The 24,778-nt window shown below is 40.5% G+C and overlaps 2 protein-coding genes across 11 annotated transcripts in view; both read left to right on the forward strand.

Moving 5' to 3' along the window:
* Positions 1-13,499, forward strand: part of LOC138740698 (fibronectin type-III domain-containing protein 3A-like) — a 137,143-nt gene extending 123,644 nt beyond the window's left edge. For 8 of the 10 annotated variants that reach the window (XM_069893731.1, XM_069893732.1, XM_069893733.1 and 5 more), the window contains 2 exons: positions 5,246-5,367; positions 5,813-7,845. In XM_069893731.1, coding sequence (XP_069749832.1) covers positions 5,246-5,367; positions 5,813-6,130 — 440 coding nt within the window. In that variant the 3' untranslated portion in view covers positions 6,131-7,845. Of the gene's footprint in view, positions 1-5,245; positions 5,368-5,812; positions 7,846-11,745; positions 11,932-13,339 lie in introns of those variants that run through there. The other 2 variants (XM_069893736.1, XM_069893737.1) reach the window with 2 other exon arrangements.
* Positions 13,438-24,775, forward strand: taf9 (TAF9 RNA polymerase II, TATA box binding protein (TBP)-associated factor). The gene is made up of 7 exons (XM_069893741.1): positions 13,438-13,544; positions 16,576-16,657; positions 17,251-17,387; positions 17,472-17,606; positions 17,690-17,774; positions 19,839-19,952; positions 23,960-24,775. The coding sequence occupies exons 1-7, from the start codon at positions 13,509-13,511 to the stop codon at positions 24,130-24,132; spliced, it is 762 nt and encodes a 253-aa protein (XP_069749842.1). The 5' UTR covers positions 13,438-13,508; the 3' UTR covers positions 24,133-24,775.
* Positions 24,776-24,778: the final 3 nt, after the last annotated feature.

Here is a 24,778-nt window from a genome sequence, read left to right on the forward strand (position 1 = left end):
TGGTCGGTGCTTTGGGAGTTCAGATGGTCGGACAGAAGGGGACAACTTTTACACGGTATCAATTATTACATGTGTATTATATGGTATATTCCTTTTTCGCCATCCTTCTACCTATGTTGTCACTTTCAGGGAACATTGGACATAAACTCCATGGTTCTTCTCCTATTGTGGTCCCTCTGTTCATCAACATTCCTTAGCACCAGGAAAGTGACAACAGAGATGTATCCCATGGGTCCCAGGATGTATAATCCCCTGGGGATTTTTCGACTCTTGGGTGTTCCATTACATCAGTTTTCTAAATACTGACATGCTCCAATTTATCAACGGATACCTCCCTGAACACTCAATTCTCCACATCTTCTCCCTTGTTGTACAAATGAGGAATATTAATTTAAGACTGTCCACAACCACTTGCTCCATAAATAGGTCACCCCTAAGAAGACCCACTCTTTCTCTGGTTGCTATCTACCTTCTAGAATGGAATATATCAAGGCACTGTTGGCCTAGCGGTTAGTGCAACTCCTTTACAGCACCAGCGATTGGGACCAGACCGGGGTTCAAATCCTGCACTGTTTAAAATGTATTAGGGGTGTAGGTTAATCGGGTGTAAATTGGGCGGCATGGACTCCTGGGCTGCAATGGCCTGTTACCGTGCTGTAATGGCTAAATTTAAAAATGTAAATTTTAAAATTTAAAAAAATCTTGATCTTGCTTGCCAGATTTTTTTCATGCCCTCTTAATTTTTTTCTTGAGTTTTCAGCTACACTCTATATTCTTCAGGATCCTCACTATTCCAGTTGCCTACATCTGTGATTTGTTTCCTTTATTTCCGAATCAAAACCTCAGTGACCTTTGTCATCCCAGGTCCCCATTCTTAACCATTGCCTTTTACCCTTATCAGAATATGCAGGCCCTGAACTTTTGCTTTTTTCAAAGATGCACATTTTTCAACTGCTATTTTATCCCCACATGCATCTGCCCCCAATTTTTCAGCCACCTACAAAGGGATCCCATCACCAGATGTATCTTCCCCTCCCTTCTCCCCTCTGCTTTGCATAGGAAGTGCTCCCTCTGCGACAACCTTCTCACCAACTGCACCCACCACTCTTCTCCTCCCCCCTCCCCTCGTGAAGTACTACACTTGCACCTACAACTCCTCCCTCAACACTATTTGAGCCACCAAGTAGTCCTTCCAAATAAAGCAAAACTTTACCTGTGAAAATGTAAGGGTCATTCATTGCATCCAGTGATCCAAATGTGTCCTTCTCTACATCGGAGAGCAGACTGGCAAATCGCTTCAATGAACACCTTTGCTCTGTCTGCTGCAATAGTAAGGACCTTTCAGTGGCCAACCACTTTAATTCCACACCCCATTGCCACACTGTACTGCCAGGTTGAGGACACACATAAATTGGAGCAACACCTTATACTCTTGACTCCACAAGATTTTGAAATGGAATTAGGCTATTTCACCCATTGAGTTCACCCAGCCATTCCATCATGGCTGACTTTTCAACCCCATTCTCATTCTCCCATCTTCTTGTCCTAACCTTTGAATTCCTAATCAAGAACCTATCTACTGCTGTCTTAAATATATCCAATGATTTGGCATCAATATTGACTTCTCCAATTTCTGTTTAACCCCTTCCCTGGTTTCTCTCTTTCCTTCATCTTTCTGTCCCTTCCTCCAGCTCCCCTTCCTTCCCCTATCAGACAGATCTCTCTCTCTCTCTCTCTCTCTCTCTCCTCCTATCACCTAGTGCCGTTCCCTTTTTTCCCCCCTTCCACCTGAATCCACCATCACCTTAGCCTGAATCCACCCTCCCCCCCCACCCCACCACCTTCTTATTTGGGCATCTAACTGATTTTTAGCACTCCTTTGGTTCAGGCCTAAAATGTCAACTTAATTGTTGAATGATCTGCTGAGTTTCTCCAGCCCTTTTGTGTGCTGCTCTTCACTTCCAATCTTCTACATTCCTCTTACTTTCCTTAACTTGAGAACCAACTTTTCCATTGCTATCTAAAAACCTACATTATTATGGTCACTGTTGCTCCATAAAATGTTGGTGTTTCTCCCACTAACACTTCCACCACCTATCACATTTCGTGTCCTGAGGTAGGGTTGTGTTCTACCCCAATCTAGTGGAACCATTTAGACATTATCTCAAACAACATTCCAGAATATTTGATTGTAAAAATCATGAAGAATTAATTTTTTTAGAATAAATTGATAGAAAGGTAAAAATTGTAGATGCTGGTGTTATGAAATAAAAGCATTATTTTTTTATTGATGTTAAATTAAATTAAAATAATATTGCAGTCTGAAAGTATGAGAGAAAAGCAGATATAACATTTCAGGTTGATAAACTTTCATCAGAAATGTTCAAATAAAAGATCATCATACAGAAATGCCACCTGATTTGCTCAGTATTTGCAGCATTTTCCGTTTTTCTACTGCAGGAAATGTTCTGCCTTTTGTTGTGCTAACTTTGTGCGCAAAGAGGAGATCACAAAAGTAAAAGCTAACCTTTCTCCCTTGTACACAGCATGCAAATATTGCTTGCATCATGCAAGTGACACTTGTTGATAGTTTAAAAATTAGGAATGCTAGGCAGAGCTGAAGATGATTTGAGAGGTCTAGATCACGTAGTTGCTGAGACACTGAGAGAGAATTAGATTTGTCATTTTTTCTCTGTTGATTTGGCAAGGAGCAGGATCAAAGCAGATTGATGGAGGAAGTGGAAACGGGGTGGAGTATTTTGGATTGGACAACTAAAATGAAATGAATTTAGTAAGATGGAATGTAATCAAGGTATCTTTGATTCAGTGAACTATATTATGAGATGGCTGCTCCACAGAAAAGTCAAGTTCATTATCATCTGACTGGAAAGATGAAACAGTATTTCTCCAGACCATGGTGTACACACACACACACACACACACACACACACACACACACACACACACACACACACACACACACACACACACACACACAGAGAAACTAATGAATTGAAATTATCATTTTGGGGCAAGGAAAAATAAACAACATCAATGGATCAAAGAAAGAGATGAGAGAGCTGATTAGGACTGGAAAAGACAATGTTGACATTCAATGCAAGCAAAATTAGAGCCAATGTGGGCTCCATAGTAATGTCACCATAGAAAGCAGGAACTTATTACATATACAATAAGTAATGGGGAAAATGAGGAGATATTGAATATGAGAGGGTTCAGACAGGGAATGTTGAGTGGTATTTGTGAATTGTTTTGAATCCATTCAGTGAGGAAGCAGTTGGCCCTCAAAGTCTTATCTGTTAGGGGATGAAAGGATAGAGGATTGGACATGTATAATGAAAAGAACACAATGAATCTCAACAAAGAGGTATTTAAGATTGTACTTTTAGAAACATAGAAAATAGGGGCAAGAGTAGGCCATTTGGCCCTTCAAGCCTACACCATCATTCAATATGATTATGGCTGATCAGTACCCGGTTTCTGCCTTCTCCCCATATCCCTGGATCCCCTTAGCCACAGGGGCCAAATCTAACCTACTCTTAAATATTGACAAGGAACCGGCCTCAACGACTTCCTGAGGCAAAGAATTCCACAGATCCACCATCCTCTGAGAGAAGAAATATTTCCTCATCTCAATCCTAAAAAACTTCCCCCTTATTCTAAAACTGTGACCCCCCGGATTGGAAAAAACCTACCAGCATCTTGTCTGTCTAAACCCTTAAGAATTTTTTATGTTTCTATAAGATCCCCCCTCAATCCTCTAAATTCCAGAGAATACAAGCCTAGTCTATCCAACCATAATCAAGTCATAATCAAGTCCTTCCATCCCTGGTATCAGCCTAGTGAACCTTCTCTGCACCCCTCCATGGTGAGGATGTCCTTCCTCAGATAAGGTGACCAAAACTGCATGGAGTACTCCAGGTGTGGTCTCACCAAGGCCCTGTACAGCTGTAGCAGGATCTCTGTACTCCTATACTCAAATCCTCTTGGTATGAACGCCAACATACCATTTGCCCTCCTCACCGCCGGCTGTACCTGCACACCCACTTTCAATGATCCTCTGCCCAATAAAATGAAATAGTTTTGAGAAAATGTCATACTTTACCCTATTCCACATCATTTCAATGTATCTCATCATTTAGATCAGGGGTGTCAAACTCAAATTCACAGAGGGCCAAAATTAAAAACTTGTCATGGGCCAAACTAAATATTTATTGAAAATTTTCAACAACATCTGCATGTTTTCTCTTCTTTCAACATATGTAATGTTAAACTTTTTCTTATTAAAATAAATGTTTAATAATAGTTTTGGTTAAACTCTTTCCAGAAGAAGCATTAACAAATGAGAAATAAAATATTCAATAAATAATATTTCTCTCTAGCCTTTAAGCTCCTTTTAAATGTATTTTTTTTCACAAGCCAACAAGTCAAAAAAATAACAACTTGCTTCAATGAAAATCCAATCTTTCAACTATGAACAGTCCAAAGTTAACCAAAGAAAATATTAATCCAAGCTTAGCTTGCGACACTGTGATTTACTCTGATGCACCTGGGACTAAACCAGATACTTGGCATCTCTTCTTAGATGCAAGTTCATCAAACTCTGGGGTCAGAGTTTGCCTCCCACCTATCTTGAAAGGTCCTGTTTTCTGTCTTTGGTTTGGCCATTTTTCGTAAGGAGTTTATTACATGTGAGTTCGGTGACAAGTCGCAGACGCTAATGAAAGTAAAGAGAGGAGGTGGGGGCGATTAACGGGCTGACGGGCTGGTGCCAATGCATTTGCAAAGCATTCTGGGATTTGTAGTATTAGCTGTGCATGCGCTATACTGGCGCGGCGGCCAGCGGGCCAGCTCTAATACATATTTGATATGATCTTGCGGGCCAAATATAATTATATCACGGGCCAAATTTGGCCCGCGGGCCTGAGTTTGACATGTGTGATTTAGATCATTCCACACCCCTGAATTTCCTTATTGTCAAATTGAGCTACCTTAATACGCAAAGATTCCATAATGAAAAGAGCAAATTAAAGCCTTCAATTCAAAATGATATGACAGTGTTGTAGATGGCTTGTATAGATGGGATTAAAACTGGAGCTATTAAAACAGGAAGTATTTACAATGTACTTACCTCAAGGGTCTGAATATTAGCAGCACTTTATGAATTGGATTTTTTTTTTATCTTGGTGAATCACTTTATAGTTTAATACATTACTTTTTTTTTCAGCTCCCAAGGTACAAATATTGGAAGAACACACTTGTGAAATCATATGGGAAACACTACCACCAATGAAAGGGGACATAATTGTTTACACACTTCAGCTTATTACTGGGAGAGATACTGAGCAGGTAGTTGGATATCTTTCATATGCCTTGAATATTCCAATGCACTGTGTAAATGCAATACTTAATATGTGTAAAGCTTAGACTGGAGTAAACTTGACATAGACCAGCCCAGCTGAATCATTTGATCTGCAACATGTAGGTTCTGTCTCAAGCACATAACTGGGTGCTAATTCACTGGAAGGAATCTTGCAAATTTTGTTCCGAAAACCACATTTGTCATTTGTTGAAAAATGACTTCCTGGAATATCTGGAAATGGCTATATTTTGATGCCAGCAGATGTGTGTTGAAACTGCAATTGACTAATTAATAGAAGTTCAGTTAACCTTCCTTCATGTCATTCTGCCTCAAGGAGTTATCATCCTTTGAACTAAACAAAATGGTACATGCATGGATGTACGTTTTATTTAATGGGATATCAATTGAGTGTCTTTCTACATTTAAATTTAGGTGTACAAGGGACCAATGACTTCATTTTGTCTTGCAAATGTTCAGACAAGCTGTGAATACAAGTTCAGGGTCTGTGCTGGTCGCCAATATCAAGATGCCATTGGAATACAAGAATTATATGGACCCTACAGTCCCATTGTATCATTCTCATCTCACAAACATGAATCAACCTCAATTAGTTCTGAAACTACTGTTGCGCTTACAAAGATTCCAAAGGAAACGCTGAGCGATGAGCATTTTGCTGCCTTGATTCTTGTTGCATTTGCGGGACTTTCCATATTGTTTGCTTTCATTATTCAGTACTTTGTAATTAAGTAGTGATTGAAAAGATACCAATGACAACAGTGATCTCATTTATGATTTTTTTTCCTCTTGGTCCATTGTAAAAGTGATAGATGAGAATGATAGTAGATGGAAAACAGTTTTTTATCGCTGCTGACAGAATATGAGACTGTGTTAATAGAATTCTAAGCACATACAAAGTCAAAATTCCCATGAAGAAGCCACTCAGAATTTCTCAGTCCTGCATTAGTTGTCTTCTGGACAGCCAGGATTGCCTTGGCATTTTACATCATTATGCCGATGGAAGTTGAGGACAAACATTTTTTTATAAAATGGACCTTCCTGAAAGAAACTGAGATAGATGCAAACCAATAGCAGGGAAATGTATTAAAGCAAATAATGGTTAGTACAGTCTCATCAGAGCTAATATTTGTGGTCATGACTTCAGACACCCCACAAAATGGTAGTGTTTCATTCCAAAGAAATAGAGCATGCTATTGAAATAAAATGTGTTCTCACATCAAAATTTGGAGAAATAGTTTTGATTATGCAGTTGATTTTGGAAGAAAAGGTACTTCACATTACATAACCTCTCGACTGAGACTCAAGATTTGTATATTTTCTTCAGTTCATGATGATAGTTCAGTATTTGTGAGTTTGCATCAAACTGCACCACTTAGCAGAAAAACACAAGTTTTAATGGTGTGTCTGATTATAACAATGTAATATAAATATTTCTAGTTGTTAAATTTTTAACAAGTTAAATTTGAATTTACCAATTAATAAAAATATCAAATCATAGTCATCTAAAAATTACACTTTTTCCCTTAATATGGTTACAGAGAGGAACATAGCTAATGTCCCGAGGGTAATTGTGAATCTCAAAACTAGGAATTATTTTTGTTTTGCTGAGCAGAATTTCCAGTGTTGTGTTCTCATTCTCCTATATAATGTCCTCTTAAGGATGTCAGAATTGCATTCCATTACTTTCCCATCAGAGATGGCGCCATTTGGTTTTAATGCTATGCATTTGGAAGGTTTTCAATTTTTAATTTTCAATGAATGAAGAAAGTAGAGTGAGTTATTCTGTGTAGCGAAGTGGCAAGTCCCAGGAATTTCATTTATTGTGCAATTCTGTAATGATCTCTCTGGAAAAAAAATCTTCCGTTTTATATTTTATTTATTATGGTTGACGAGTCCAGGAGAGTTATTGTATGAATGTATTGTTTGTCATAATTGAGGAATGATTATCTTGATAATAGTAATAGTGGAAGTCGTGTATTATCCTAGTCATTGAAAATACTTCTATTTTAAGATATCTCTGAAGAGACATGTTTGAGTCTTAATTGCCCCATAGAACAGTTTTGAGGTTGATTCATTATTTCTTGATCAACCTATTTTCATTTCCATTTTCAAGTTTCCCAAATGAATTTCAATGTGGAATTAAATAAAATATTAGTAATAGAATTTTTGTTGAATGTTTTGTCATAGTTTTTTTTAATTTCAACATAATGGAGTAAGCCACAAAGAGTGATTGGCTGAATTATAGTGGCATTTTTTTCTAGATTTGGGCAAGCTTTGTAGACTGAAGAATTTTCATGAAACATGTGATGCCTGATTCAGGATGTTTGAAGTACAATGATTTAATTGCTTCGGAGTAGCAAATGATTTTAAACACTGCAAAATATTGTACAAGTGTAATAAAATTTTGTTATATAGATTTTAAAATTAAATATATATTCTAAATATTATCTTGTATGGCATTAATGTACTAAATATTGCTTTCAATCTTTTGTATTGTACTACTTGGCATCATTCATAGATTGATAACAAAGCTGCCATTCCTATGTATGAATAAACTATAGCTATCAAATAGATAATATATTAAATGAAATCAAATAAAATGTAAATTAAGTCTATAAAATTTAAGAGTTGTGTCCATATCCATTTCATTTCAGATGTAGATAAGCATTTTGCTGCTGTTGTTAATTATGTAATTTCTCAAAACCAAGTTCTTACTGAGAAGAAGTTAGATTTTGGAAGTGTCATTTCTTTTTACAGTTGATCTAAAAATATTAAAAATTTGAATCCCTATATAGTTTTCAAGAAAATCAACATGTTTTATTACTTCTGGGATTTTGAAAGTCTAAATTGAAATGGAAACAATAATATTTCTATTCTCAGTAAATTTTAAACATTCGATTCATAATAAACCTGTATTATAGCTTTGCATGCTTCCAGTTTGTGTTAATTGTCAGAGGAGAGAGATTTTACAAAAAGATAAAGTACAAATGGTGAAAATCCAAACTAAAACCTGAAAATGTTGGAATAAATAAGTCCGTATTGATTAACAGTATTCCAGATATGACCTCTGTACTGTAAATTGGCATCAAAATTTCTATTTTTATACTCTGTTCATTCGCAATAAAAGACAACAGTCCCTATCATCACCTACATTTCTTGAGTACCCATTAAATCAGGATGCAAATTTAAAAAAAAATAAACTGCAAGTTTCTCTTCCAAAATAGATAACATCCCATTTTCCCACATTGTCTTCCATCTTCCTGCATGCTCATTTCACTCATTTGTTGCAAACTTCCTGTCCTCATAATTTGCTTCCCCATCTATTCTTGAACCAACAAATTAAGCTATGATACCTGTGATCTTTTCACAGAATATAAAATAGAGTAGCATAACAGATCCTCTGGCCCATCATCATGCCATCTGCCTGCACATAGCTGTTTTCTTCTATTCCTTGCTTTTGCACATATTTGCCTGAAAACTTATTAACCATTGCTATGTAATCTGCTTCTACTCATCCCTGGCAGCACATTCCAAGCTCCTACACCTCTGTGTTTAAAAAAAATGTTGCCATATAAATCCCCTTTAAAAGATTTCCCCCCTCACTTTTAATCTATGCCTTCTGGTACAGATAGACCTAGTAATAACATGGTTTTGAACAGCATGGGTTTTGATATAACTGGGGTTGGTCCCCATCCTGGCCATTCACCATCTTGAGCTGTCACCATGATGCCATCACAAAATGTCAGGCAAGTGTCTTTCAAACAGAGCCGAAGGCAGGCGTCTGACAGTCACGTGGCTCTGTGTCTCCGCAGTCCTGAGACCGTCTTCACCTCTACCCCTTCCTCACTTGATGGATCGCGCAGGATGAGTGTTGCAGGCTGAGTGTGCTGGAGACAGGCAGGGGGAGCTGGAACTAAAGAAGTACAAACTCCAATTGACAAATCTTTTCTTAAATAAATAATTTTTACTTATTGCCAAAAAAAATCTTTGTAATTTTTTTAGTTTTATATATCCCTTTTAAGTATTTTTGCCCCTGTTTGCATGAGTTCAAAGAGAAAGAATAAATAATAATAGGATTGTAATAATGCTTTGAACAGTGCCGTTTTCCATAACACTAAACTCTTTTGAAAAGTATTAGCCGTGTTATACAAGGTATTTGACATTTCCTATTGGGGTGGTGGGAGGAGGGAAGAGACCATTATTATGCCTTTCATAATTTTATACTTCTATCAAGTTTTCCTCCACCTCCAACACTCCAGCGAAAACAACCCAAATTTGCCGTGCCTTATAGCTAATATTTTCCAATCCTAGCAACATTCTGTTCAAGTGTCTTTGTTATCTGATTGAACCAGTACAACCTGACGAAACATGCCTCTCCAATGCAAGGTACAGAACAATGCAAAATATGTGTACAAACATCACACACATACAAACACTACATATCTTAAAATAAATACTCTTAATAATTATTCAAGTCACAGAGTTGTTCTTAGCAGTCAATGAGCAGTTTTACTGCCTTTGGGAAGGAACTTTCTCACGCTGGTGGTTCTGTCATTGAAACTTCTGTATATTTTTCCTGATGGGAGTCGTTGGAAAATGCTGTGTGCATGGTGGCAGGGGTCCTCCCTGATTTTGTGAGCCCTCTTACTGGTAAATCTCATCCATGGGGTTGGGGTGGTGTGGAAGGGAGGGCGACTCCAGTGATGCTCTCTGCCACTTTTCTAGTCCTGTGAATTGACCTCCGATCTGATGCTCGACAGCAACCATACCACACTGTGATGCAGCTGGCCAGGATGCTCTCGAGAGTTCCTGTGGAAAGTTGACAGAATGCTGGCCAATAGCCTTGCCTATCTCAGCCTTCTAAGGAAGTGCAGTTGCTTTTGCACCTTGCTGACAAGTGAGGAAATGTGTCCAGGATGGGCCAATTCTTAAGTAGACTCTGAGGAACTTGGTGCTCTCCACTCACCACTGATATTAATGCATAGTGGAGGGTGATTGTCCCTGGTCCTCCTGAATTCCACAATCATCTCCTTATCCATGCTGAGACCCAGGTTGTTATTTTCGCACCATATCATGAAATTTTCCACTTCTCTGAATTTCAACTCATTGTTGATGCTGATGAGACCAACTTTGCAGCCGTGGGTCGGTAGCATTCACAGAAGTGGACTGAACACTCAGCCTTGAGGAGCACCGGTGCACTGCATGATGGTGCTCGATGTGCTGCTGCCAACCTGGACAGACTGCAGTCTTTCCATTAGGGAATCCAGTAACAGAGTGGGTTGTTGAGTCCCAGCAAAGACTGCTTCAGGACCTCTCACAGAAGAATCTTCATCTGTCCTTGTGGTACTGCACAATGTTTGCAGGCTGCAGAATCCTGCTGGGTCCAAGTGGAGGCATATTTATCTTGCAGGAGGAGAAAAATCACATTCAATCACCATCTTTACATATTATAGACATATGTATCTACACATACCATATCCCACTCTCTTATTAAATACACCAATTCTCTCCACAGGGGTCATAAATAGCATGGCTGTGAGAAGAGAGTGCAGGTTGGGTCCCTTGGAGGAAATGAATCAACTTAAAGGGCTTGACAAGTTGGAATCAGAGCAGGGAAGCAAATAATTCAGCCAATACACAAAAGTGCTGGAGAAATTCAGCAGTTCGCACACCATCCATAGGAGGCAAATATTTATGATCAATGTTTTGGGTCTGAGACCTCAGGTGATGTACCTTGACGAAGCTCTGGTCAAGAGCTGAGGCGGGGAGGACAGGGTCAGCACCTGGGGGGGGGGGAGAGACACCCCACCCGCTTGCGGCCATTGCCCCCCCCCCAATAAGGTACTGTGACCCGCAGCCTAGAGTCACTAGCGTCCAGTGTTACTGTGGGATTAATGACTGTCTTCGTTACGCATACTTCCCCACACAGCTTGATCTGCTCCACCAGTGCCAGTGCCAAGGAAACACGCATGCCTGCCACCTGCAATGCATCGTATCAAGGTTGACAATACAAAGCGGGAGAAATTCCCGAGGGCCATGGGTGAGGAGCATGGGGAGGGAAGGACCCGCACAGCGGCCCACAACATCGCTTCCACCCTGCGGTTCTGAGTGCCTGTTGAACCAGACAACGCGCTGATGGAAGCTGTTCCCCTGCATTGCCTTCCTACCTGCCGCCTATCAGGGAGGAAGACAGAGGAGGTTGAGATAAGCAGCTGGCACCTCTGTATTTTTATTTTGTATTTTGTTTAGTATGTGTGATTATTGTGTGCTCTGTAGTTTGTGTGCGTGCGTCTGCGCGCGCATCGTGGGCTGGAGGAATAATGTTACATCTGGTTGTATCTATAAAGGAAGAAGAAAGTCTTGCATCTGGGACTGTTTATCACAGTCTACCACACAATGCTAAAGGTGATCATAGAAACCCTCAGAGGCACTCCATGAAGCATACAACTTGGACAGGGCTGGAACCTTGCGGACACCCGAGAGCTCCTGAAGGAGACCAGGGATGCTGGAAGGGAGCTCACAGGCAAGCGCAGGTCAGCACCACCACACCCCGCCCCTCCACCCCCCAGCTCCTTGCTGAGCGAGTTTTTTGAAACCCAGTTTGTGGCCTCCACAGGTACCCTAATGCTCCCCTTGAAGACTCGTTCTGGAGCCGACACTGGGTGAGGATGTTTCTCAAGCTAAGGATTCTAGAATCAACAGTCACTGTCTCAGTATAAAGTTTAGGCCTTCAATCAGAAGTGGGGGGGGGGGGGGGGGGAAAGGGTGGTGGATGGTGAAATATGAAAGTATGCAGATGCTGTGATTGTAGTAATAGGACACTGAAATGCTGGAGGAGCTCAGCTGGTCTTTCAGCATCTCTAGGAGACAAAAATATATTACCAAGGTTTTGGGTCTGGGTCCTTCTTCAAGGAATGTGATAGTACAGACCTATCACCAATGTATTATAGTTACAGTATCCAGAGTATGTAATGACTGTGCTTACAGCAATTGGCTGAGAGCTTAGCCACACCTACTGTCTGGGCCTTAAAGGGTTGTGTCCCTAGCCAGGTCGGATCATTCCGGACTGGTCGGCCACCTGTAAAGAGCTCCTGTCTTTTGCTAATAAAAGCCTTGGTTTGGATCAACAAGTCTTTGGTTCTTTCGACGAGCTCTACAAGGAATAAGCAAAATAAGCAACAACAAAAAAAAACAAGAAATCTCAGAATACATACAATGCTGGCTGGGGGAGGTCCAGACCAACAAAAGATGGACATAAGGTGAAAAGTGAGAATTAATTGGTTATGTCTGTGCAAAAGGAGACAAGGAAAAGGGAGAGAGAGAGCTGGGGAAGGTGACAGGAGTAGGGGGGGGGGGGGGGGTGGGGGGAGGGGAGGGTTAACAAAAGCAAGAAAAGTCAATGTTACTGCCATCCGGTTGGAGGTTGCCCCTTTGGAAGATGAGGTGCTGTTCATCCAATTTGTAGTTGGTCTCAATCTGCAGAGCATGAGACCATGGTCAGACATGTCAGAAAGGGAATGGGATGGGGAACTGAAATGGGTGACCACCGGGAAGCCCACTTTGGTCTGCCCAAAACCCACTGGCCTTCCAGCACACTGAGACGTCGGCCTGCGACCGGCGGCCTTCCAGGCTGCAGGAGTATGTGCTGGGGGATGCGCGGAGGCCTGGCGCAGCCAACGCGAGGGCGCTGTGGGGGAAGGACCGCAGTCCAGGGTCCTCCCATCACTGGGAGGGGAAGGGGGTGTGGAAAAGGACAAGGTGCCACAGTGGGTGGTATTGAGAGAACAAATATAACAATGTACATTGATGAGAATGTTTAGCTATGACTGACATCATGAGTGTAAAAAAGTCGAACGGTTTTCTTGTTTGCAAGTAATTTATTGTGAATAAAGTGTATTTTTGGATTTTAAAAAAAGAATTGCAATGGTTGAACTTCTCCAGTGAATCGTTTAGTCGCGGTGACTTGTCCTGCTTGACTGACTTTCCTGCCCCATCAGTGGAAGGGAAGAGGAAACAATCCTGGGAATGCCGAGTCCGGGACCGCGTCATGTTGAGCCCCGTCTCCAGGAAGTGACGCAACGTGCTGGCGGAAAAGGACGTCTGGGCAAAGATGGCGGCGCCGAAGAGTGTCCCGCGAGATGCGCAGGTAGGGTCTGATTCCACCCCTCCAGGGCCCCTAGACATCGACTGTAAACCTTTGCAAGGACATCTGTATTGAACCCCTGCCTCAGCAGGGATGGGGAGGTCTCGGAACGGGAACAACCCAGGCTCTCGGCCCACAGGGCTCGGGACCCCCGGCTCCTGCCTCTCTAATACTGGATCAGAGGTGGCCTTAAGGCCCGACAGTGCAGTCGCTGCCGGGACATGGAAGTTAGCTCCAGGTTTGGGAGGATTTCTGAGACCACGAGAAGTTTCTGGGTTTGAGCGGTAAATCGTCTGGCGATCAGGGAAGTTCTTGGGATGGGGGCGGTGATCGCCGCAGTCGACCACACGTAACCGGAGGAGGTTACCTGCGGGAGACTAACGCATTTCGAGATCGCCTAGCAGCAGCACCAGTAAATGAAGATACTGTGGATTGGCCCGGTGAAGTTACCTGCGGGAAACTAACCCCTTCAGAGATCTCCTGGCCGCTCGTGGCCTGGCAGCAGCAGCAATAATAAAGATAATCTGGGATGGCAATCAAAAACACTTCCTTGCCACAGTCCATCGTCATTGCTGGTTTTAAGACCGCCACCACCACCCTGGTACCAAAGAGGGTGACAGTAATGGCTTCAGTGACTACCGCCCCATAGCACTGACGACCTCCACCATTATAAAATGCTTCAGGCATCTCCTAATGGACACACATCAAAGTATTCCTCCTAAAGACATTGGACCAATTTCAATTTGCCTATAGGGAATAAAACCCTTCCACTCATGATGCTATAGACTTTTCCCTGCACTTTGTCCTGACCCACATGGAGAATGATGCCTCATATGTCAGGTTGCCATTTATCAACTTAAGCTCAGCAATTAATACAATAATTCCCCAGAGGTTGCTGGAGAACCTCTCCTTCTTGGGACTTAACAATCCTTCTCTAACTGAATTCTGGAGTTCCTAATGAATTCTGGAGTTCCTAATGGAAAGACCATGGACTATCTGGGTTGGCAGCAGAACGTCAAGCACCATAACGTTGACCACTGACACACCTCAGGGTTCTTAGCCCACTTCAGTTCACGCTTCTGACCCACAAGTCCAACAAAGTAATTAAGTTTGCAGATGCCACGACAGTAGTTGGCCTCATCAGCAACAATGATGAGTCACACTATAGAGGAGGTGGAAAATCAAGAATAACAACCTGAGTCTCAATCTGGACAAAATGAAGGAGAATTTAAGGAGACTAGGAACAACCACCCTCCACTACACATTAATAACTTGGTAGTGGAGAGCACAGAGTTCCTCAGAATCCACTTAACAAGTGACCCATCCTGATTACAGAATTTCTCATTTGACAGGAAGGCGCAATAGCGATTGCTCTTCCTGAGAAGAATGAGACAGCAAGGCTTCCAGCCACTATCATGTCAACCTGATTGAGAGCATACTGGTTGGTTGCATCAGTGTGGTACGGTTGCTGGAGAGAAATGGATTGGAGGTCAATCCACAGGGCTATAAGAGCGGCAGAGAGGATCACTGAGGCTTCCCTCCCCACCCACCATTGACGTGATCTACCAGGATCATTGTCTGAAGAGAGCGAGCAAAATTGTTGATGACCACTACCACCCTGCACACATCTTTCAGCTACTCCCACCAGTAAAGAGAGATAGGAGTATCAGCCAGAATGACCAGGCTGAGAAACAGCTTCTTCCCACGGTCACTGAGAATGTTGAACAACTAATTGAACTGCTCACACTAACCATCTGAGACTCTACTATTTCTTTACTATTTATTAATTATAGCATTTATTTATACTATAAAAATTATTTTTTTTACATGAATATTTGTCTGTATGTGTGCCATGTCTGGATTTTCAGCAGGTCCCATTGGGTTAAAAATTTTCTTGCCGGACTGTAACAACTCTGTCGGTGATATGGGATCAGGGTGATATATGTAATTTTATATAACGTGTGTTTATGCACATTTGCACTGAGTTCAGGTAAGTGCTGTTTTGTCAGTTGTACTTGTGCAATTTATCACCCAATTTATCGGGTGATAAATAAACTCAAAGAATCTAAAGCAGTGGTGTTACAGATGGAAAAGTAGAGGCTGATGCAGGTGTTAAACTGAGCAAATTAATTTGACAGGACAGGAAGGCATATTAGTAAGTGATGAAGGTCTAAAAGTCTAAAATAAATTTATTTTAATTCAGACAGGATGAAAGGTGATGCAGATGAACTCAGGTTTTGGATATCATAGGCTTAACTGAATCATGTTTGAGTGAGGGGCAGCGCCGGTTATTGAATGTTCTTGGGTAGAGATGAGATGGAATAAGGCAGAAGAGGATGTTGTGCTTGAGTGATGCCCATGCTCGGCAGCCCAGACCATTAGAATTGCAGGGTATGGAGAGTAGCAGTCTGGCACAGGACACCAAGGTGGGAGAACACCCACCCCACTGAATAAGAGAAGCTTGGGAGAAGACCCTGCAGGGTTGGAGTCAGGAGTAGTAGACTAGTGCAGTCTTTGGTGGCCAAAAGATTTGCACCAGGCTGCAGGCTACTTGCGAGAACCAAGTATCAGGACTGGGATTTGTGTGAGTGTTGACGGCTAGTAGAGCTCTACACCAGTAACATCTCTTAATGGACAAACAAAAGTAAACATATTATGTGTACATGATCATAAAGGAAACACTTACTTTAAACTCCACCCAGAAGGTATTAGAGATCAGCATTAAACTCTGGTTTCTTGAGCTCTGGTCATCTAGTGTCAGAACATTCACCTCATCAAATCCGATCAAACGCTTATGCAAATTTTATTGCTCGTCAAAATTGATTTCTTTGCCCGGAAAATCTTTTTCTTGTTTACTTGAATAAATTGAACAGTGTGTTTTTTTTGAGTATATTAATTTAATTGGGCTTGTTAACAATTTGGGATTTTACAAACCAGTTGGTGCATTTCACAATATCAAAAAATGTTCCATACAATTCTTCTTGTTATAATCCAGGACAGCTCTCATGTTTCTGTTTCATTTTTTTTTCTATAGGTTATGGCTCAGATTCTAAAGGATATGGGTATCACAGAATATGAACCAAGAGTTATTAATCAAATGCTGGAATTTACTTACCGTAAGTAACTACATAAAGTCTAATAACTCGGAAACTGCAGAATAAGGGTGGAATGCTTAAATATGAAAAGTGAATGGATTTTCAGCAGGTCCCATTGGGTTAAAAATTTTCTTGCCAAACTGTCACAACTCTGTCACATGTGGGAGATTCATAGGATGGTTGAGATCATAGGAGGACTCTTAATATCATGAGCAATAATTGAAATAATGTAAAGTATTGGCCAATACTTGGGGATTTTTGATTTCTGGAGGGTGGATTTATCATCTCAGGGTGTTGGAAAGGTAAGCTTTCATATTCCACAATAGAGGCAGTTTACCTGAGAACCAGACCTTTAACTTTGTTTTCATTAGGAATCCCTTCCTGCAGGTCTTTTATTTAACCTTTAATCTAGCCTAATCTTTCTCGCAATCAGCCATTTTTTAAACCATCTCTATTAAAGCTCCAAGGTTGCCTGGCTTCCCTTATTTTAACTCTCTGCCCTTTCACCTCCTCCACTATCGGCCTCCTCACCCCAGTACATTTGCAGGAAGAGGGAGAGAATGCCCTGTTATTTAAGATGGGAAGAAGTCATTTTAAAATCTCCACTTTTTTAGGATATGTCACTACAATCTTGGAAGATGCTAAAATCTATTCGAGCCATGCTAAAAAGACAAGTGTTGATGCAGATGATGTAAGGCTGGCTATACAGTGTCGAATGGACCATTCATTTACATCCCCTCCTCCTCGAGATGTAAGTATTAATCAAGAAAGGGGTTCTGTTTATGATAAATGGCACCAAATTAATTAAAATTTTACATTTTCATCACCTCTTCAGTTCCTGCTCGAGATTGCCCGCCAGAAGAATCAAAACCCTCTACCCTTGATAAAACCTTATGCTGGGCCCAGACTACCTCCAGACAGATACTGCCTAACTGCTCCAAACTACAAATTGAAATCTCTACACAAGAAGGTATGAAATAATGCAGTGCATTAAGAGATTTTCTTGATAGTGCTTTCCATATCTGGACTAACTTTATATTCCCAACATTGAAGGTGACATCGTCTGCTGGAAGAATAACGGTACCAAGATTAAGTGTTGGAGCCTGTGTAACCAGTCGACCCAGCACACCAACATTGGGTACGTTTCAATCTTACAGTTACTGATAAATGTCTGATACTGCAGGTAACTGAACTTAAATGAAAATAATGGTCATATTTAAAGCATGGCATAAAACAGGGAATTCCCCAAACTGTTTTCCAATGATTGTAGTAGTAATGTGGATTGTCATTGTGACATGTATTTTATTTCATGTTCCTTCCATACACAAGTAACTAATGTGTTCTTTTGATGGCTATATCATGGATATTTGCTTTATGGGGGAAAAACTAAATGATCAGTCAATCCAACTTGTGCACATTTTTTTGTGAGACTGGATTTTCCTCCAGTGTCCAATTGCCTTTTGTATGACAAAGATGTGCTGATTGGTAGGTTAGTTCTCTACTGCTGCTTGTTTATCAGAATGACAGGAAAATTGTGGTGGTGGAGCTGGGATGAGGGATGTTGATTGGGATCAACATAGATGGGTGATGATTGAATAGCTTGAGAATGAGTTGTATGAATTCTGTTCTTGTATGTTCATGTAATTATATTAGTATTTTCAATGAAAATTAAAATAAATGCAGATACTGTAAATCAGAAATTCAGAGCCTTTCAGCTGATGGTCACAGTAAGAATACAGGGATCTGCTTGTTGTTTTGCTTGTTGAGTTTTATAAATAATTATTAATTTCCCATGAGGTTAGTGCACCCTTTCAATAACTGCATATCTTTTAGGCTTTAAGCCTCAGTTCTATCTATAAATCCTAATAACAGTGTAAAATTACAGATGTGCAGAATTGTATTAGTGTATTGTTACAGAGTCCAGAGGACCCCAAAAACTAGCAGCAATAGATATGCACCACAACAAATAGTTACTTAAACAAAAGGAGTTTCTAATTATATTTGAACAAGTAAACGGAATTAAATTTTAACTTATTACTTAACCTACCTAACTACTTAATCCCCCCTCTAATACTAAGCGCAGGTGTGTGTAATGTATATTTAAGATTTAAAAAGTTCTTTGGTTCACAGTCCAATCTCACTGGTTATAGGCAATTCTTGTACTGTGCATTGAAGTTAGCATTAACAAAGTTCACCAGTCTTTGGTTCTTAACAGGCAAATGGTTACCAGTTAGGAGGGTTCTTGCTGGTTTTCAGAGAGATTCCTTTTCCAGGACATCCACAATTGATTCCTTCGTAATCAGTCTTGCTGATGAAACTTGCCCCCTTCAGGGTTCTCCAGATGATCCTCTTTCTTTCAGGTCACCTTTCAGATTGCCAGTCTTCTACTTTGACCAGACAGCCTTCCAAAGTTTGCCAGCTTGTCCCTTTGGAGCTGATTTCTGTGACTCCTTCTCCCAGAGATGGAGGGTGTGAAACAGAGGAAAACTGTCCTTCCCCTGCCTGCAGAGATCACATGCTCTCCCAGACACGCTGCTGAATGTTGCTACTTTGTTGCTTCTCTGCAAAAAGCACTCTGCAAATATTCTGTGTTTTGAAATGTGTGTGTTCTTCCCAAACCACCTCTAAATACTCTGTCACAGTATGTAACCCTGTTTATTTCTATTCAGTTTAAAATGATGCATGTAATCAACAGGTAGCTGGCTACTCAAGCCTCTGCGAATTGGTGCTGATTATACTCTCGAATAAATTATTTAGAATGAGGAAGGACAGACTCGGTTTCACTGTTGTAATTGAGCCTAGTTTAACTTGCACTCTTTTTCTCACGTCATCTGAAAGCAAGATTTGAAAGGACCAACATAAAATATGTCCTTGACAAGTCAATGGAGAGCGTTTATTATGTAACATGCACATTAGGATTTATCTATTTTACCTATTTCACTTATCATTTGGAAATATGATTTGCAGCACATTGATAGTGGGAGGGCCAAAAATCCATATGCCCTACGTATCTCAAATAAATAAAAGCTTTTTAATCACGGATTCCTCTTTCAAATATTTGTGGCATCTTTGTTTTATTGATCATATTGTTGACTTAATAGAATGTTGCTATGAATATAAAATCTGAATATTTTCATAAAACATCCACCGAATTTCAGTGAATCTCTACATTATTTGGAATTTGTTAAATTTGTTTCTGTAGGTACACCTTCATCACAGACAGTGGCAGTTACTGCAAAAGTTGGAACTCCTGCGTCATTAGCTGGACAGAGGTTTACCGTACAGATCCCTTCTTCACAAGCTACTGTTAAACCAGGTAAAATTTGTTAATTTGAGCATTACTTTGCCTACTTTCAAAGCAGGTAAAGCTATCCAATTGGACTAAATACAATGGTTCTGTTAGTAAATTACTGGCACCCACTGCACAGCAGCAGTGACCTGCTACAGGCTCGAGTGTTGACTGTATGGAGTTGGACCTCCAGGTGCTCTGTAATCCTCTCAGAATCAGAATTTATTGTCATGAACAAGTCATGAAATGTGGTGTTTGCAGCAGCGTCAGAGTGGAAACATTCATATTGTAACCATCTTATAATGCTACTACATAAAAATAATTACAGTCCTTGAAAAGTAAGGCAGTGTCTTATTCAGGAATCTGATGGCACTGGGAAAAAATGTCCTTGTGCTGTTGAATGCTTGGCTTTAGGTTCCTCTACCTTTTTCCCAATGGTAGTGAAGTGGCGGGGTAGGGGGGGGTCTTGAGTATAGAGGCGGCTTTTTTAAGACACCGTCTCATGTAGATGTCCTCGATGGAGTGAAGTCTGGTGCCTGTGATGTTGCAGGCCAAGTTAACAACCCTCTGGAGTTTATTGTCCTGAGAGTTGGCACCTCCATACTAGACAGTGATGCAACCATCCAAAATGCTCTGTAGAATACACCTGTAGAAGTTTTTGAGAGTCTTCAATGACATACCAAATCTCCTCAGACACCTCACAAAGTATAGCTGCCAGCGAGCCTTCTTTGTGATTGCATCAATGTGGAGGGTCCAGGACAGATCCTCAGAGATATTGAAGGAGCCCTCCACAAAAGGAGCCCTCGATGAGGTCTGGGTTGTGTTCCCCTGACTTCCTCCTGAACTCCACAATCATCTCCTTCGTTTTGCTGATGTTGAGCGCAAGGTTGTTGTCATTGCATCATTCAACGAGCTGATCTCTCTCCCTCCTGTTTGCTTCCCATTTGCTGTTTGTGATTCTGTTGACAACTGTGATGTCATCAGCAAACTTGTAGATGGCATTGGAATTATGCCTGGCCACATAGTCATGGGTGTATAGTGAGTAGAGTAGTGGGCTAAGCACATATCCTTGGGGTGCGACTGTGTTGATAATCAGTGAGGAGGAGACATTATTTCCAATTTGTACGGACTGGTCTTTCAATGAGAAAGTCAAGGATTCAGTTTTAGAGGGGGGTACAGAGGCCTTGAGTTTGTAGGTTTTTGACCAGCAGTGAGGGAATAATTGTATTGAAGGCAAGTTGTAGTCGATGAAGAGCAGCTGTATGTATGAGTTGCTGTTTTCGAGGTGATCCAGAGTTGAGTGGAGAGCCAGTGATGTTGCATCTGCTGTGGAGCGATTGTGACAAAAGGTGAATTGCAGCGGGTCCAGACCTTTGCTTAAGTACGTGCTAATTCTGGCCATGACGAGCTTCTCAAAGCATTTCATCACAATGGAAGTTAGTGCTACTGGGCAGTAGTCATTGAGGCAGCTCACATGACTCTTCTTGGGTGCTGTTGGCAAGTTATTTGGCAAGTGCAACAGTTGCCAAAGGCCAGTAGGCAAGTTATTTGGCTCTTATTAGTAAAATTGATGGATATTTGATAAAAAAATAGTTACAGGGAGATAAGTTGAGAGGTGAAGTTAATGGAAATGTGTCCGTAGAGAATGTATGGGCTGAATGAAATCCCACTGTAAGTAAATGTGAAAATCTGCTGAATGGAAAATGAATGCCTTGCATTTCAAGGGTTGGAGTAAACTCATGGCTTTTAGTTTTTCTGCATTTTACCCTCCAGATTGTCAAAAGAGTGTGAATGTTTCTACTACATTCATACTCTTTAAAGCATTTGGTTTATTTTGAGTCTTATAGTAATTTGTTGTGATAGCCAGGTTGCATAAATAAGGCTTCATAATCAGCAAATAATGTGGATGGTTAGACTTGGTATTCTTAAGGAGCTTGGCCAAACAAAGGCTCGGAGAAATAGTCTAAAAGTGCAACTAAATAAGCACTTAGACATAGACTTATAGCACTGTAAAGGTCCTTTCGGTCCACAAGCCCATGCCACCCAATTATGCAATTAACCTACAACCCCTGGAACGTTTTGATGGGTGGGAGGAAACCAGAGCCCGCGAGGAAAACCCACGCAGACATGGGGAGAGCATACAAACTGCGTGTGATTCGAAGCCCAGACCCAATTTCTGGCTCTCTAACAGCGTTGCGCTAACACCTATGCTATACCATGCAGCCCCCAAGTTTATCCTGGAGTTGTTCAGCAAGAATCAGTGTTTTCAGCCTACGACAGTGCCTGCTTTTTGACCCACCTACCCTAATCTTTTCTGAAATTACACATGTGGTACTACTGCTTCAGCACTCCTTCAATTGTATGCCAGTATTATTTTATAAGAGAAGGCAGTTCATCCCACTGAATATATGTTGGTTCTTTCTGGGAGTTTGCAGTGCACTCACTCATTGGTTCTTCTGTTTCTTAGATCAAAATACTGACTGGATTTGGATAAGTGGTTGATTGGGTGTGAAGTTCTCTGTGGCTTTCTGGAAAGGACCTGAATTATCCTACAGGAATATGTTTGGTTGACTATGAATGCATAGAAAAATGTTTCCAGTGACACTGGTGACCCAATAATAAATTGAACATCCATAATTAACTCATTTATCATTGAATGAAAAGCAAATGTGCGATGTTGAAATTCCACATTATTTTGATGACGTATCCATCTGCCCTGTTCCATGACAATGCAAGATCTGTTCCTCTTTTTCTATCCCAGTATGCACTTTGTCCTTCCATTCATTTGGACCATTCTGCTAGCAACCAATATCACTTGCATGTCGTCAGGTTTGAGTTTTGGCTGAATTTTCATTTTCTGAAAGGTAGATTTGAGTTTGAAATAAAAATAAAATTAGGTCATTCAACCCCTTGTGTTTGTTCTGCTATTCAGTGAGATTTTGACTGGTCTTTTACCTTGGGGCCATTTTCCTGCTCCAGTCAATATCTCTGTATTCCCTTAATGTCTGAAAATCTATTGAATGCAGGAGGAGGTGACTAAACCTCCAAGGGTCTCTGAATGAAAATGTTTCTTTTAACCTCTGTCACCTTAATCACTTTGAGACTGTGATTCCTGTTTCTGGATATTCTAGTCAGGGGAAACATCACCTTGTTATCCATGTTTTTAAAAAAAAAATTCTCTGACTCAGTATCAGGACTGAGCCTTCTGCAGGACCATCCTCTAAATTGCACTGGACTGATGTGTAGCCATACTCTATTGTCCTCGGCAGTCTATAATACTTAAACTAAAGTATGTTATTTGCACTTAGAACTTTAGATCCTGATAACTGTCCCCATCTGTAAGTCATCAAGCGTTCCAGTGTTGAAATAAGCTCTTCTGCCCAAATTGTCCATGCTGACTGAGTACCAATGCAGGTTAGTCCCATCTACCTGTGTTTATCTCACATCTCAAGACTATTTCTATACATGTACATGTCTAAATATCATAAATATAATAATTGTACCCAACTCCACCACTTTCACTCACCACCTGTCTGAAAAAGATGCTCCTTTGTTCCCTTTTAAATGATTACTTTAAATCTATGCTCTAATATGTTTTTTAAAATTTTATTTATGTCCCTCATAATTTTATGAATGTCATGTTTTTCTGTACCCCTCTTTCACCCCTCCCCCCCCCCCCCCCCGACCTTAGCCTTCAATGCTCCACAGAGAAAAGTCCTAGTTAATTCAAGGCCACAAATTCTCATAACTTTCTGATGAATCTGTTCTTCACCTTCTTAATATCTTTTGCTTTAACTGGGTGACCAGACGTGAACACTCCAAGTGTAGTCTTGCCAGGATCTTGTATAGTTGGAACATGACATTCCAACTCCTGAAGCAAAGTGGAAATGTCCACCACTGACACAAAATTCATCTTGTGTCAAAATAAAAATGTCTACTGATAGATGTGGGTCACATTGATGTCTATGTTACCTGATTTGCTCTTTTTGTAACGATGCCCTTTTAAATTAATTCTGTACTTTTTAATCTTACAGCGGCAGGGATCTCTTCAACAACTTCAGTCCAAAATGTGCTGATAAATCCATCACTAATTGGTTCAAAAAATATTCTCATCACAACTAACATGGTTTCAAACCCTGGTGGCACAACCGAGTTAAATCCATTGAAACGGAAACATGAAGATGATGACGACTATGATGCTTCCTAGAAGTGTATATGAACCACCTGGCGATGAACCACCTAGCTATGCTCTTTTCAAAATAAAGCATCAGATGCTCAAAAGACTTTGGTTGTTGTTGTTTGCAGATCATCCAATTTGGAGAGGCTGAGGAATACATTCAGTAATGTTAAACCACTGCAGATTATTTTGCCACTTCCTCCCTCCTGTTTAAATAAAAGTGTCCTGTTTAAACCTCACACCACTACTTGCCAAGATTTCTTTCTAATTTTCTACAGTACAGAATTATTTTTAACTTGGGAAGCGTTTCTACACTTGCCAAAATCATCTCTTGGCATTAGCTCTTTTCTTTTTTATTTCCTCATTTTATTTGTGGCCTGTTTTTATGTCTCAAAAAATTTTGGAAGTTGGCAATATTACAGACATTGAATTCGTTTTGTTTATTTTGTACAGTAAGTTTACATTTTCTTCTATTTTAGGGATTTGTATACTTGTTCAATTGTATTGTCATACCATATAGTAGTTATTCAGTATTTGCTAAAGCAGACTTTTGATTTGTCATCTTAGCTTGGAAAAGCAAATGGTATTCCAATTTGATGTCATGTTTTATTACTTAATAGAGCCAGTTAATTAGGATTATTTTTGGATTTATATTAAAGGTTAGATGACAGCACGT

Source organism: Narcine bancroftii, chromosome 8 (assembly GCF_036971445.1).
Source record: "Narcine bancroftii isolate sNarBan1 chromosome 8, sNarBan1.hap1, whole genome shotgun sequence".
Classification (NCBI taxonomy): domain Eukaryota; kingdom Metazoa; phylum Chordata; class Chondrichthyes; order Torpediniformes; family Narcinidae; genus Narcine; species Narcine bancroftii.